At 43.4% G+C, this 15,907-nt stretch overlaps 1 protein-coding gene and 1 long non-coding RNA gene across 3 annotated transcripts in view; one reads left to right on the forward strand and one right to left on the reverse strand.

Annotated features, from left to right (window-relative positions):
- Nucleotides 1–15,522, forward strand: part of ADRA1A (adrenoceptor alpha 1A) — a 110,237-nt gene extending 94,715 nt beyond the window's left edge. The window contains exons 2-3 of one of the 2 annotated variants that reach the window (XM_058550475.1): nt 9,050–9,435; nt 13,273–15,522. In XM_058550475.1, coding sequence (XP_058406458.1) covers nt 9,050–9,435; nt 13,273–13,389 — 503 coding nt within the window. In that variant the 3' untranslated portion in view covers nt 13,390–15,522. Of the gene's footprint in view, nt 1–9,049; nt 13,177–13,272 lie in introns of those variants that run through there. The other variant, XM_058550474.1, reaches the window with a different exon arrangement.
- On the reverse strand, nt 1,073–10,699 carry LOC131411526 (uncharacterized). The gene is made up of 4 exons (XR_009221573.1): nt 10,552–10,699; nt 10,173–10,210; nt 6,788–6,859; nt 1,073–4,985 (listed from the first exon to the last, which is right to left on the reverse strand). It is a non-coding gene; the product is annotated as an uncharacterized LOC131411526 (long non-coding RNA).
- Nucleotides 15,523–15,907: the final 385 nt, after the last annotated feature.

Genomic DNA, 15,907 nt, shown 5'->3' on the forward strand with positions numbered 1-15,907 from the left:
CATTTATTCAACATCATTTGTCATGAGCCTACTATGTGCTGTAAACATATAGCTCATATAGGTGTTGTGGATACAGCAGCGAAATGAAGAGACAAAAACCTCTGCCTTCAAGAAGTTCGTATTCAAGAAAGGGAACAAAAAGAGAAATAAGTATAGAAGATGGTGATGAGTGCTATAGAGAAGAGTAACTAAGGGTAATGCTTAGAGGAAACAGTGAGAAAATACAGACTGTAATGAAGGAGGGGCTCGCGGATGAGCTGGATTTTGAAGACAGCTTTCAAGATAGGCTGAGACTCGGAATGGATTCAGGTTTGAATAGATAGGGGAGAGAGGGCCAGGTCACTGAGAGAGGGGCAGGAAGTGAAGCGGAGAACCACACAAGCTGAGGCCGTAGTCACCTTGGTTGGTCAACAAAGTCACAGTGAAAAGTCTACCATGGCAAGAAGAAAGCCTTTGTGTTGGAAATTCACAATCCAATTTAACAGGCATTTATTGGAAATTCTCATAGAATGTAAACTCCAAGGGCAGGAACCTTATGCATTTTCCTGACCATTGTGTCTCCAGTATCTACAACAGTGCCTGTCTCATAGAAGGTACTAGGCAAATTATTTGTTAAGTGAATGAATAATGGGAGAGAAGGTTATGTAAGACTGGTGAAACCAAATGATGAAGAGCCTTAAATGACAAGGTGATGAGCTTGAACTTGATCTTATCAACAACAAAAAATAATGCACAACACATGTCTTGGCAGATCTCACTATTATGAGGTTCTTTTAACTATATTACTGAGCACCTTGAAAAACCTCCCTTCCCTCTAGTTATTTCTGAGAATTTTCCCTCATGGCTTACACTACTTTCTTCCTTTTCCATCCTATCCCCTTAAAGATGACCAGATGACCACTGCCATAGCCTTACAGGCCCCAGATGTGCATGTGTGCAGCCCCCATACTACCAAGGAGCATGGGAGCTCTGGAGCTGCCAACAGCCTGGACCATGCTGTGCTCCACACAGAAGAAGAGCAAATGCCATTCCTACTCAGTGTAACCCACTGTCAGTGGGCCTCAGAGTGTCACATGACAATAGCCCTTAGGTTTCTCCTCCCAGCCATTCTTTCCCTCCAGCTCAGACACAAATCTCCAGGATGGACCTCAGGATGTCCTCCCTAAACCCTAACCCAAAACCTTGGGTTCTCTCCCTTCTAGTCCGCTCTTGTCTGGCCATCTCCCCACAGGGTTCCTTAATCATCTTGTTTGACACACTGGTTTTCACTTTTGGCTATTTCAGTTTTCCTGGAAGCATATGCTTCTACGGGGGAAAGGAGTGGTAACAATTACCTGGTCCAGATCTTTCATGTTACAGATGAGGAAACTGAGGCTCAGGAAGGGAAAGTGACTCTCTCAGCTTTAAACAATCAATCCAAGCCTTCCTGATTCCTGGTCCTGAGCTCTCCCTTGATTTCTGAGCAGGAAAGTGGCACCATCCTGACAAGGCTGCAGGGTGATGAGTTGAGCACCATTAGCTTAGCAATGAGCGAGGCTGGAAGTGAAGAGACCCCTCCATGCTTTGCTGCACAACACAGGGGTGCTAGGGATGGGCGTGGAGGGGAAAGGCAAGTCTGAAAGATGTTTCAAAGGAAAATGTCAGTGGGGCTTGGTGACTGGTTGGAATGTAAGAGACAAAGAGGAGGAGCAGGAGTCAAATATACGTTCTCCTTTCAGGAACTGAGCCAGGCCCTGCGCTTGCACTACCGCAAGAAAGACGGCCCGGGCCTTGCCAGGGTAGAGCTTATTGCACACTCTGGAGGACGACACAGTCAAAGAAAACAAGTAAACAAGAAAACGTACAGGGAGGTGGGGGAGGGGGCAAAATGGGTGAAGGGGGTCAAAAGGTACAAACTTCCAGTTCTAAGAGGAATAAGTCCTGGGGATGTAATGTACAACATGGTGACTATAGTTAATAATACTGTACTGCATATTTAAAAGTTGCTAAGAGAGTAGATCTTAAACGTTCTTATCACAAGAAAAAAGAAAAGAGAACAAAAAGTTTTTGAGAAAGAAAGAATACTTACAAACCATGATATGTGCCATGAAAGAAAGAAACCATGCTAATTGGTGTGTGTCTGAGGACTACTCTTCTTTAGACTGGGTGGTTGGAGAAAGCTTTTGTGTAGAGATGATCAGAAGATGTTTCAAATGTGAAACTCATGAAATGATGGTGACCTTAGTGAAAGTGGCAAAGTTTGGAAATTAAGCTGGTTTATGAAAGGAGGTTGCTTTTAAGGAAACAACCTATAAAGAACATGGTGACTTCATTGCTAGCGTTTTCCTGAATCAAATTATTTTTGTTAAGTAAAGGGAAAGAAATCTTGCTATCTTTTGAAAGTGTTTGAATTATTTATTCATTTCAAAAGGAAACACACAACACAGGGAGCTCTTCTGGGAAAACGGTGAGTTAGCACAGCTGGGTCAGGGGTTACTCTCTCCCGGTTATCGTGGGTGTTTGGGCCAAACATGCATGCTCTGGGAGACATGATCCCCCTTTCTAAAAGGAGAAATACTGTTTGGGGCTTTGGTGATTAATGAGAGAAACTCTTTGAAGAGCTTTACTTCAAGCAGCTTGGACTCAACCAGGGTAAAATCCCTGATTCTGCAGAGCTACACTTGGCCGTCAGAAGGACCCCATGAAGAGTGTCCCCCACCTGCAGAAGTCTGAGGTATGAGAGAATGTCTCCCCAAGCGACCTCTTTCCTTGCCCAGGTTGGAAGAAGCAGTGATTCTCGACAACAGTAACAGTAAGCCAATATACCTCAGTCCCTGGAAAAAGGGAAAAGTGCTCCCATCCCACACTGCACAGCCCCCGTGGTGCCCCGGGTTTGTTCTGTTTGGTGCTATGTACCCAGAAGACGGTGTGCATCTTTGCCCCTACTCACTGCACCCTCCCTCACCTCCATTCTTCCTCACCTTGACTACTATTCAAGCTTCCTGCCAGAAAGTTCAGAAAAGACTCAACATATTAACTCTCTCAAGGGAGCAACCACATTACTTCCCTCAGAGGCACAAGACGAGAACTGTGCTATTTCGAGCCCCAGTTAAGTCGAAGAAAATAGCGTGTTCTTCTAAAGAGGTGTTGAACTAACATCCTTTTGCCCTGTTTGTAAGCTTGACACTCTCATCAGGACATATGGGCTAAGTGAGGTGGACCGGCCAGAGGGAGAGCTTGTTCTCAGCAGCTGGGAGCAAGGCTTAGCCATCTTTTGTGTCCCCAAGACCACTATGAGAAGCCCATAGAAGCTGAAGTCCTCTTCTCAGGACAATGAATCTCTGTACATACACGGACTTGTATTTCATTTCATGCGAAGTCTATCCATGAATCTTGGGTTGAGAGTCTAGGGTTCTAGTCCGCGGTTAATCTGGCCAGCATTCTTAGAGATTCCTCACCACCATTCTAGGTAGATAACCTAAAGACCGGGTCTGGCTGAGAACTGCCCAAGGGTGGCCCCTGGGTGAATCTCCGTGCCAGCCCAACACGGAGGCATCTAGTAGACTCCAAGATGATAAGAAAATCGGGGCTATGCTTACACTCTGATTCCTACAGCTTTTGTGGTTTATTTCAATGGGGCAGAGTTTTCTTCCTGGCAAGAAGATGCCAAGTGATCTGGTGTGAACGTTGCTAGGCACTGGAGCGTCTTGGCCTGGGGAACTGGCGGCCTATTTGTGTGACAGCTTGTGTCTCTCCTCTGTTCGTTGGATGTACACCAGTCACGTTAGACTGGTACCACATGCACGGAGAGACCACTGGTTGGACAAGGAGAAACAATTAAAGGTTATTTTCTCTTATGGTGGCATAACATTAGCTTCCCCTTTAGAGTCCATGTTTTTTTAATTGGAGTCATTTAAACTCCAATTTTCAGAATGTGATACCCTGCAGATGAGCCCTTCCAAGATCATCATCCATTGCTCTTTTTTCCAGTGTCTGAACAGTACATTACGACTTTTTAAATGATATAGTTACGGATATTGCCACTCTCCTCCCCCTTCTTTCTCATTATCTCTACAAAACCTGTTATCATTCTATGACAACAGCTGGGCATATTGGCATTAACATTTCCAGTGCCATTGTGGGGTTCCTAAATGGCACACAAGATCAGGAGCAGAAATGCGTGAAGGAGAGCAGAGTCTGGGTCTAGTCTTGACTGGAGCCAGGTGATTTTGTGAAAACCACTTCCCCTCCTCAGCCTTACTATCTTCATCTGTAAAGGAGGGGTTGACAGTACTTGCTAGTCTCTAAGTTTCTGCCAGTCTTCACATTCTTGCATTCTATGACTCCAGCTAATTCGGGTTTTTCATAACCCTATGTCTCTCAAAGTTGTCATTAAGATGTCAAGTTTTCAGGTAGGTGAAATGAAGCATAGAAGCTGGGAGACTAGAACGAAGACTGACTCATAGCTTTCTGCTTCCATACTGAGTCACCTTGATTCTGAAAGAGTTGAACTGAAGAGGAACCTTCTAATTGCCAGTGCTGGGTTGGAATTTGAGAACTCCATTTCTATCTTCACTGCGTTTTAGAGTGAGCACTGGTGGAGAAAACTCACTTAGGAGACCAACATTGGCAGAAAAATGGTTTTCTCTTGTATAGGAGGCATTGAGAGCAAACTTTGCTGTAACTTTGTGGCTAAAATGTGACTACAATGGCCAAATCTTCACTAGGATTGCCCCAGTGTCCCCCATCATAAGCCTACAGATGAGCCCCACAACAGAAATGAGACATCAGATGTTCCCGATGGAGAGGACATCAGGTGATGAGACATAAGTGGCATCATTTGAAATCATCAGTTTCAATTACCCCTTGGAATCTAGAGGCCTCAACAGTGGAGTGAGGATTCTGCATCTCCAAGGGTGAAGACATTGATGGTGTTCCAGGATATACTCATGCTCTAGCCATCTCAATCTGGCCAAGTTTTAGTTGACCAGGATGTTTGGAGGGTCCTGAAAAGAAAAGAGTCAGAAATTCCATAGCAGACCAAATAGCAGAAGAAACTCAGTGAAGGGAAGAGTCCCTAGGGGCTTGGGATTTTCCAAAGCTCGAGAATTAAACCAGACAGATTCGCATGCAAGGATGACCTGACCTACAGGGCGAGGGCTTCAGGGAATTAAGCCGGGCGCTGTTTATGCTTCTTGAAGCAGAGTCTGGGCAGAAGTTGTTGAGGAGCACAACATACCTATGGTGACAGGAGGAATAGGAGTCCCTGTGCTCCTGTGGATGATTCAAAAGTCTAGCTCTTGCTATGAAGCATGAGGGGAGAAACTAGAGTGTTAGATACCAGGTAGTGCAGCAAGGAAAAAAAGATGGCGAAATAGTATCACAGAGAAAACCAGAGGATTGAACTGGGCAGAAAAAGGGAAAGAGACAACAGAAGGAAGGCACTGGCAGGAAGGAAAATACAAGGCTACAGCTGTCAGGCAGAGAAGAGAGCTGGGCCACATGGAGAAGCAGAGTCGTGGAGAGGACAGGGAGACGCATTCAGTCAGTCAGTCAGGGAGCTGGCCATTCATTCAGCAAAAACTGGGAGGATGCCTTGATATGCCAGCATTGTGCTGGGTTCTGGAGCCCCATGATCAAGCAACACTGACACGGTACCTGCTCAGATAGAGCTTACAACCCAGTGACTGGGTCAGAGGTGTCCATCTCTAAACCAGGCAGGTTTTACCCTGGTGCTCCGTGCAGTGATGGGTGGAGGACAGGGAGAAGCATGATCCAGCTGCCTCCCATTCTAAAAAGCATCATGGGGGCCGGCCGGGTGGCGCAGCGGTTAAGTGCGCGCGCTCCGCTGCAGCGGCCCAGGGTTCACAGGTTTGGATCCCGGCACGCACCAACACACCGCTTGTTAAGCCATGCTGTGGTGGCGTCCCGTATAAAGTAGAGGAAGACGGGCACAAATGTTAGCCCAATCTTCCTCAAGAAAAAAGAGAAAGATTGGCATTGGATGTTAGCTCAGGGCTAGTCCTCCTCACAAAAAAATAAAATAAATAAAAAGCATCATCATCCTCAAGAAGAAAGGGATCTGAGGAGAATTTGAGGTTGAGAATAGAAATAATGGAGAGTTCAGAGAAGAGAGTGCGTGAGCAGGAAGGTTTGGACAGAGAAGAAGATAGTGGGGTCAGGGGCCCCTGACTGGGACCCGGCAGCAACAGCTCTTTTCCAAGTCTGAACCCAGCTCAATGTCCCCTTCCTAGGAGAGGAAAAACGAAGGGAAGAAAGACCTGAAGATGTGGATAATGCAAATAAGGAGGGAGGGAAACAGCCCGTTGCTGTCTTTTCTTACCTTTTGGAAATTTCCTGAAGGAAGTACATTTATGAGTCCCTCTCCTAACCCCAGCCAGCAGCTGCTGAAAGAGAATCACCCCCACACACACAGAGAAGAAGAACACTGCAAGGAAAAATTGATCCCGTGACCTGCCCTTTGGAACTGTCAGATTGGGAGTGGGCAAATCGTGCTGGGCTTAGACCCACCTAGGTGCTGGCACACACTTCATGGGATAAACCAAATGGTGTCATTTATGGGAATGCCTCTGGCCCAGAAAAATCTAGAGATGTCTGGAGATGGCATCTAGAGATATGCTTGGATTAGCAAGGCAATGTCCCTGGAGTGTTAAAGCTGGAGACCATCTGACATTCAAATCTTAGTGTAAATTCTTTTTAACCATCTCCCTTTCTCAACCTGTACCTCAGCTGCAGGGAGGAAATAGGTGTTTTGAGAAGGACACATAGAGGGGAAACTAGTATTTACCTCTGAAGCTGTGGACACAGCAAGAAGGCCAAAGCAAAAAGAGCCCAAGAGCTCACTCTGGATCAGCCAGACCTGGAAATAAGGGGGATTGAGGAGTAGGGGGCACTCGAGGGAGGGAAGAGGAATGGGAAGAGAGGGATTAAAAAAGTGTTGAGATTTATAAATGCAAAACTGGGCTCTGTAAGCAGAGAGTGTCCTTGAAGGAATTATGGGAAATTCCAAGGCTCCCAAATCACTTTATTAGCATTGACATTCATAGTTCATATATTCTTTTTTTTTATTGAAATTCTTCAAATAAGGGAAATACGCTCCTTTCTCTAGATGATTTACAGCTTTTGGTGTGCCCTGCTCATTATCTCATTAAGCCCAGGGCAAGGCGTGCCTTTGTGAAGCTGGTTCCCTTAATCATGTCACTGTGGCTATGGGGAAGAAACATTGGGCAAAATACAGGCATCCTAACATAAGATGAATTTTTATGTTGTTAATGATAATTAAATTGTATGTAAAGTGTTTAGCCCAGAGTGCTCCAACCAGGCACTCAATAAGTAAATTTTGTTATTATTATAGGACAACATTAAAAGCTTTGGAGCTAAAGAATAATACTTTGTCACTTAACAGCCATCACTCATGTGTGTTAATTTCTTTGAGACACATTGAACTTAGCAGGGAGTGTGCTTTAGAGATAATAAATGCTCCCGTTGATCACTGTACCATTTTGTCTTCTTTGGTTCTGCAATATTTATGTTTGCTCTTTGTTTATATTTATGAGGTCCTCTACTAAATTTCAGGGCATTGTTTGCCAGAGCAGATTTTAAGCACACTCATCAGTTTGTCATGACTCTGATGGGTCCATAGAGCAGAAAATAAAGAACACTGGACTGGGAGTTCCATATCCCTTTATCCATCACTCTATTAGTACTGTAGCTGTCATGTTGGTGACAACCTCTTTAGTTATCATTTTTTTACTTAGAAATTGAGTAATTGAATTAAATAATCCATAAGATTGTTCCTACTTTAAGGTTCCATGGTTTTGTTATTCTGCTGCCAAGAGCTATGTGATAGTTACTGTATGAGATGTAAAGAAACTTGATTCCTAGGCTGGCCCTGTGGCTTAGCGGTTAAGTGCGCGCGCTCTGCTACTTGCAGCCCGGGTTCGGACCCTGGGCATGCACCGACGCACCGCTTCTCCGGCCATGCTGAGGCCGCATCCCACATACAGCAACTAGAAGGATGTGCAGCTATGACATACAACTACCTACTGGGGCTTTGGGGAAAAAAAAAAGAGGAGGAGGCTTGGCAATGGATGTTAGCTCAGAGCCAGTCTTCCTCAGCAAAAAGAGGAGGATTAGCATGGATGTTAGCTCAGGGCTGATCTTCCTCACAAAAAAAAAAAAAATAGAAACTTGATTCCTGCCGTGTAAATTAGTGGATAGGACTTGAGTAGGTAAAGAGAATGAGAAGGGGCATTTTAGACATAGAGACTCAATGGGAGAGAACAAAAAAAAATGAGCAATGACTTGGAGACAAGTTTGTAGTGAGTCAGGCTAAAGTAAAAGTGTTAACATTGGAAAGCTATTAGGTTGAGTGCTGTGGAGGACCCTGAATGTCCAGTAAGTGACAAGCATTTGACAAGCATTTGGCAGCCACTGGAGTATGCCCAGCAGGGGAGTATACTGTAACTTGAAAAGGCATCGTCAAAGAAAAATAATCGAGAATCACTGGCCAAAAGTTGGCAAAGCCAATATTTTGTTAATTTAGGCTTCTCATTAAAATAGACAATTCTAATATTCAGGAGAAAAGGAATTCATAATTATTTAGGCTGTGCCTGTATAACACTGTGTCAGAGAACAAAGGAAATATTCAGGTGACCCAATTTTAATATGGATTATTTGAATGGATTCCAACTTATTTTTAAATTCAGGCAAAACAATTTGCATATGACTCAGCCTAAATTTCATGTTTTCATTATTTAAAGCTTCATAGCAGATGTCAAGTGATATTTTTTCACTGAGAACAGGTGCAACCCTACCTGTTGGGTCTGCTCCCATAATTGATGTTGTACATGTGGACCAAGTGAGAATGTTCTTTGAGGATATTCGCAGGGGCTAGTCAGTCAAATATAGGAAACTCAAATGTGTTTGGAATCATTTGGAACTTTTTAAAGATACAAAATGAGGTTTGTTGGTTTGTTTGCTTGTTTTCCTAGCCAATTGGCCTGTTGGCTTGCAAATAATATGTATGAATCTGTGTGTTTTCTTCCAGGGTCTTTCTTCCCTGATTTCAAGCCCTCAGAAACAGTTTTTAAAATAGCTTTTTGGCTCGGATATCTAAACAGCTGCATCAACCCCATTATATACCCATGCTCCAGTCAAGAGTTTAAAAAGGCCTTTCAGAATGTCTTGAGAATCCAGTGTCTCCGCAGAAAGCAGTCTTCCAAACATGCCCTGGGCTATGCCCTGCACCCACCCAGCCATGCCCTGGAGGGGCAGCACAAGGACCTGGTGCGGATTCCAGTGGGATCAGGAGAGACCTTCTATAAGATCTCCAAGACGGATGGGGTCTGTGAATGGAAATTTTTCTCTTCTCTGCCCCGTGGATCTGCCAGGATTACAGTGCACAAAGACCAATCAGCCTGCACCACAGCCCGGGTGAGAAGTAAAAGCTTTTTGCAGGTCTGCTGCTGCTTGGGGCCCTCAACCCCCAGCCTTGGAGAGAACCATCAAGTTCCAACCATTAAGATCCACACCATCTCGCTCAGTGAAAACGGGGAGGAAGTCTAGAGGACAGGAAAGGTCAGAAGGGAGGGGGGATGATCTTAGGTACCCACTCCACTTCCTTATCAGGATGCCAGTTCACTCTTCCTGGATGACAATACAGGACCATCAAACGAGGGACCATCTGGGAATGGGGTGGCGGAGGAGACCTGACTCATGGGAAATGAGTAGGGATCAGGTAAGAGGGAGGACATCACACAACCATCCAGCTCAACATGACGATAAACAGCATGTCCTTGAGGCTAATGCTCTCTCAGTCATCCTCTGAGCCCACTTTCCACGTCTGGCCCTTTCAATGAAAAACGCCATGGGAAACAAAATTTCATACACAATCCAGAAGACTATAAATATAAGATTATGATTTCATCATGAATATTTTGAGCATACACTCTAAGTTTGGAGCTATTTCTTGATGGAGTGAGGGGATTTTATTTTCAGGCTAAACTTACTGACAGCTACGTTGGATATTTACGGGGAGCAGGCCTGGAGAGGAAGAGCCTTGAGATGGTGGCTGATATCCAGGCACATTATTTTTAGAGCAAGTTTTAAACTCCACCATTTCTGATGCATCCAGTTTCTCAACTTGGGTGAAATTGTAAAGTGGGATTTACCTTTTGCTGCAATTTGACTGGACACTGGTCCTGATTCCCTGAGGATGAGAGTGAGGGGCACTCGTTATGTCTCTGAACTAATGGAGGCACATCCTCTATGCTTGAGTCCAGAAAGTGTTGAAAGAACCAGTCAGGGAAAAGATGGCTTTCACTAATGGAAAACAGTAGAGATGAGGGTCATCTTTTCAAGTTAGCTACTACAGACAAAATTCCATTAAACAGTTCCCAGATCAGATGGAGGAAGGCTTCTTGTGTAACATTTAAAGATCAAGAGGTTGCAGTGGGATGGGTGCTGATTTCATGCAAGATAGAGACTGCAAAATTGCTCCACAGCCTTTTTGCCATGGCCTAGAAAGGCCTTTCTTGACAAATCACTTACCTTTTCCAGAACTCCATTATGAAAATCCAGAGACTATAGTATTTTGAAGGCACGTCTTCACTTCCGTTTTTTCTCAGCTGCTTCACTATCACATAATGAATGAGATTCAAGGTCCTGAATGCAGGTGTGTCATGCTGGAATGAGCCTCATGATCCACGTATATCCTTCCTGAACTTTGAAAGATACAAATGCTTAACTTGGGAGAATACAGACTGGTCACCAAAAACTCGTCTAAAGCAGGAGTTTGCAAACAGTTTTTGACAGAAGCTCATTTATTTTGGTAAAAAATCCAGTAGCCTATTCACTTCCTCTATTCCCACTTTTATAGGAACTTGGGAAACATGCTATTTTTTCCCTTATATATACCAAATTTTGGTAAACCTTAATAACTCAGTATATTACTAAAGAGGAAGATGGTAACTATATGTAAATATTAAAATATTTTTCACGATCCGCAATAAGAATGTAGAATAAGATTTATGGTTTTGGAATAATTTTTGACTAGAATCACTGGTCTAAAACTCCTGACCATTTCTGTGGCCTCTTTCCCCTGTTAGGATAATTTCCTCTAAGAATTTCAAAGCAGATTATAGCCATTATTTAACCTTTATGGCAAAGGTTGTGGCCCCATCATCTTATCCTTCTTCCCTTGCAGCAAAATGATAATTTCCTTGAATCCTTCTAAAAGGCTAATATCTTTCCACACTGCCATGGAGGGTACATTTGCATTTGCATTTGAGCTTGGTTGTTGATTGCATTTGGACATAGAATATTACTGCTTTCTCAGCCTTTTCTGGAGGTGTCTTCTTTGTTGACCAGATAGACACCCTGCCTGGTGCTCATAACTTGGATTCTGGCATAGATGTTGGCTGGATTTTCAGACTCTTCTGGTCTGCCTGCCTGTGCCATAACAGCTCTACCAGATGTGGATGTTCTCTTATGGATGTAGGCATCAGGGAAGGACTTGAATATGCAAATCTCACCTCTCGTGGCCTTCATAGGAAAGATAAGTTTTATTGTTGAGAAAAGCTCCTTTCAGAATCTGAATTTAAAAAACCACTTTTGCCAGGCTCCCCCTTAGAGGAAAAACATCCCCCTGAAACGAATGGCAATAGTTTTTCATCAGCAAAATATGGCTCCGTGTTTAAGATGATCTTTTAACACCTTTACAGACAAATTTAAATTTTAGGTATTAGAAAGCTTAAGATCACCAGAAAGCGAACATTACTACTACTTCTAATCAGAAATCTTTTGGTCATCATATAAAAGCCATGACAATTGTATTCATGTAAAACTATCCATAAATAATTGTCTGCTATGCTATTCTCCAACCCCACTCCCTCCAGGGAGGCAAACTTTAACATTTTTTTTCCTTTCCCATAACATATTACGTATAAACATGCCAATTTTACAAGAAATTGACAATGTCACCCAAGACTTAGTCAAAGTGGGATAAACATTATCCGAGTTATTTTTTACTCATCCACAAAAATCTCTGTACCTTTGAGCATGCCAAAAACTATCTAAAATTGTCACAGTTAAACAAATGATTGTCATATTTATACTCACATGTTTACTGCTTCTATTTGGAGTTTGAAGAATTTACCCAGAGTAACAGTGGTCAAAATGTCTTCTCTAATGTGTTGTAAAAAGCAGTTGCTTTGGGATTGTCTAAATATCACAAAAAATCAATTTGACATTATAGGATAAGCGAAATTTGAGTTTCTCCTGCAACTCAAATTGTGTGCATTGAGAGACCTTGAATCTCTTTATTCAAAAATTTCCCCAAACTATTGCAAGGACTTCAGAAAAGCATTTTACTTCTCATAGTTTTCTTCCTTTTGCCTCTCTCATGTCTCTTCGAAGACCGCTTCTGCCTGTAATCACTTATTGTATGCTACCACTCTCCAAAGTATTAAGGCTGCTAACTCTCTCACCACCTCTTAGACTGGTCCATCTGTGGTAGATAGTGATATTTGGGTAAATAAATATTTTCTTAAGATTTTTTTGTTTGTTGCTACTGTGTGCCAGGCATCAGCAGGGCGTTTTTCTCCCGTTGTTTCTAAACCTCACAGCAATTCCACATTCCTATTATAGAGATAAAAATCTGATAGTTAGGAGTGGTTAAGGACTTGCCCGAAGCCAAGGAGGAAACAAGAATTCAATCCTGGGACTCCCTAACACTAAAGTCTGTTTTCCTCATAAATTGTTGGGGTAAAAGTCTCCCAGTTGAGATTGGGTATGCTGAGGATACTAAATCATACTCAAATTTTTTAATGTTTTGTTCCTTTGGGATTTGCCTTCCAATTAACCTCAGTAAATATGCTGCCAAATCTCCATCCCAGCTAAACCCAAGAGCAGGTCATAATTGGAAGGGTTTGGTGCCTACGATTCTAACCATCAGAATGTACCACTCTTTTAGGGGATAATGGCCTGGAGTGTTATTCAGGCCTTGCAACAAAGACAAATTATATCAAATTGGGAGAAGATGGACATATAAGAAAATGCAGAAGAGGCTGCATTGGCCTAGAACAGCAAAACGCAGTGTGGACACGAAACACTTGGTGTAGTGTGTTGAAGTTATTGACTACCAACCACAGATGATTGGCATGCTTTCAGGAAGTATATCCCTTTTTAAAAAAAATTAAATAAGACATCACTCTCACTCACCTGTATTCCAACATCTTTTTTTTTTTTTTTTTGAGTTGTAGAGAGAGAGAGAGAAGGAATTGTAGGTATTTCGCTAGGAATTACACAGAGCTCAGAGAATGTGTCAAACATGTGGATTTCATATCTGTCATGGTGGGGAAGTGGTTCAGAAGGCTGATCTACAGGTAGCCAGAGGCCTAGGCAATCTTTGAAAATGAAGAATCGGTTGGCAGCTGTGGCTACTCGTTAGCTGGCATCACTTGTTCCTGGATTTCTTTCCACAACTGAAAGCTTTATGTCCTCAGCATCTCAGCTCCCTCCACCCCCTCAAAGTGAACCATCACGCAGACCTTCTGGCCCAGTAGGTTTCATGGTTATGGCCTGGGAGTGAGAACTTTTGAGGACCTATTGGCTTTGGCAGGTAATTATTCACGCTTTAATCACAGCTGCTTAATCACAGCTTGACAAACATTCTCACTTGCTTCTGGGCTGGTTCTGCTCAGGTCCTCCTGCCACAAGAGGTGCTGCCTCTGCATATGAGTACTCATTGACTTAATTAAGGAAAGAGCTCTGCTCATCAGCAAAGGGAGAAGGGAGGCCAAGCGCATGGAAGGTAAACTCTGCAAGCAAAAACAGGGTGACCAAGAAGAAGACAGAGGTGGCGAATATGGAGGCATCAGAGGTATGCTCACTTGTTACTCTGATTTCTTTTTACACTACTAGGACTTTTAACCACGAAAACCACCTGCACACAGCGCCGGTCAAGCCCGGTTGGAACAGTGTTGGCGCCTGCCCCTTGTCTACAAACTGTGCCGTGGAGCGGGGCTGAGCCTAGACTGCTGTGGGGTCCACCATCTTCAAAAAGCAATGGCAGCAATGGCCTCCGGGCCCTCCAAAGTCCCTGCAAGATGAGTGAGTGGAGATGACTGTTGTGGGGCTCGGCTGGCAAAAGCAAGTTAGGATTTCAGCAGAGGACACCCGGCCTCTGGCCAATGCTCCCATCAGCGTTAACTCATTCATGCTCCCCACGACCCAAACATCATGGGCGCTGAGGATGGACCTTATCTGCTCTATGCAGGAAAATATCATTTCTTCTTTGCTACTGCAACATGGATTACTGAGTCTCCCACCTAAAGAGAAGGTTATGATGGTGGGGAGGGGGGCGTGTTGAGAAGGAGGGGGAAGACTTACCACGGACATTACTCAAAGCAGGATGGATGGTTTAGTAATACTTTGCTGCAACTGATAAGCAAGGAACTGCCCTAAAGCTGGTTGCTTATTCATTTCCAAAGACAAAATAATTGTCTTTTCTTATGGCTCAGAAGTTATTACATTACTTTCCCTCCATATCATAGTCAATGGGGCCACGTTATAAGCTGGAAATGATTATTGCTAAACTATGAGAAATACAGACTTGATTAGGTAAAAAAAAATCTAAGAGCAAATTTATACTGTACTTGGAGAAAAGAATAATGAAGTTGCTGGTCAATTAAAAAGCCTGAGTACAGTGGGTACATTCAGATGCAGTAGAAAAGAAGCTAAGACAAAAGTCCCAACATGAGTTTAATATTTTCTTCTATTTATTTAACACTTTATACTTGTCAGTTTTGCCCATCTCAAGTCATTCCTGTGAGGTATAAAAAGAAGAAAGAGATTATTATCTATACTTAGCATATGAAGATGTGAGGGGGGATAGGGAGAAGTTTAAGGATTTCTTTGACTAGCCCCAAATCCAGCCTCTGACTCCTTTTTCCAGGATGGCTTCAGTATCCCTTGGGTTCGCTGTGTTTCCTGACACCCTAACTTTCATATTTCACTCATTTGTCACTGATCTGTATTTTCAGCTCTATTTGCACCCTCTCTCCTGTTATATCTCTCCAGTAGCTGGGCAGTGCAAGATTATTCCAGGGGCTGAGTGCATATTTGTCTATGCTTCTCTCATTGGCTGAAAGACAAGCAGACGTAATTCTGCTCTTTCTCCCTAGATAGGCAGCAGCAGAGCTAAGGGAATAAGCAGGGCAGGGGGCTCTTGGCTTGCTCAACAGGGTGAAGCATGAAAGGCAAAGCCAGCAGTGATTGACACCTTAAGGACCTCAGGAATGCAAAGGTCTCAAAGGGAGTTTTGGGAACGTTCCTTTTCCGGTGAGCCTGAGAGTTGTATACACCCTGATCATCACCATCAGCAAGCTGCTCACTTCCTCTCCTGCACCAGGCGCTGTATTTGGCACAAAAAGTACAGAGAGGCACAGACAGTCCCTAGCTTATGAGCTGGCTGTGTTCTAAGCTCATCTGTTGCAAGTCAAGGATGCATTTCCCCAAGAGGCATTGTTATAAATTGGGGGGGGAGGGGCGGGGGGATGTTCCCAGATGAACGAAAAAATAAAAATCTATTTAATGTACACCAGGGTTTGGCAAACTTTTTCTGTAAATGTCTAGATAGTAAATATTTTTTGCAGTCTGGGCCATATGGTCTCTGTCACATATTCTTCTTTGATTTTTTTTTTTACTTGGACAACCCTCTAAAAATGTAGAAACCATTCTTAGTTCACAGGCCATGCCAAAAAACAGGCCGTGGGCTGGATTTATTCCATGGGCCGTAAATTGCCATCCTTGACCTGTGCCATCGCTAGCTTACAGTGCAGTGCAAATGATACTAAGCAGTGGATTTGGTGTTCAGCGTACAAGCATCTTTTTTAATATGCCAGTG

Source organism: Diceros bicornis, chromosome 11 (genome assembly GCF_020826845.1).
Source record: "Diceros bicornis minor isolate mBicDic1 chromosome 11, mDicBic1.mat.cur, whole genome shotgun sequence".
Lineage (NCBI taxonomy): Eukaryota > Metazoa > Chordata > Mammalia > Perissodactyla > Rhinocerotidae > Diceros > Diceros bicornis.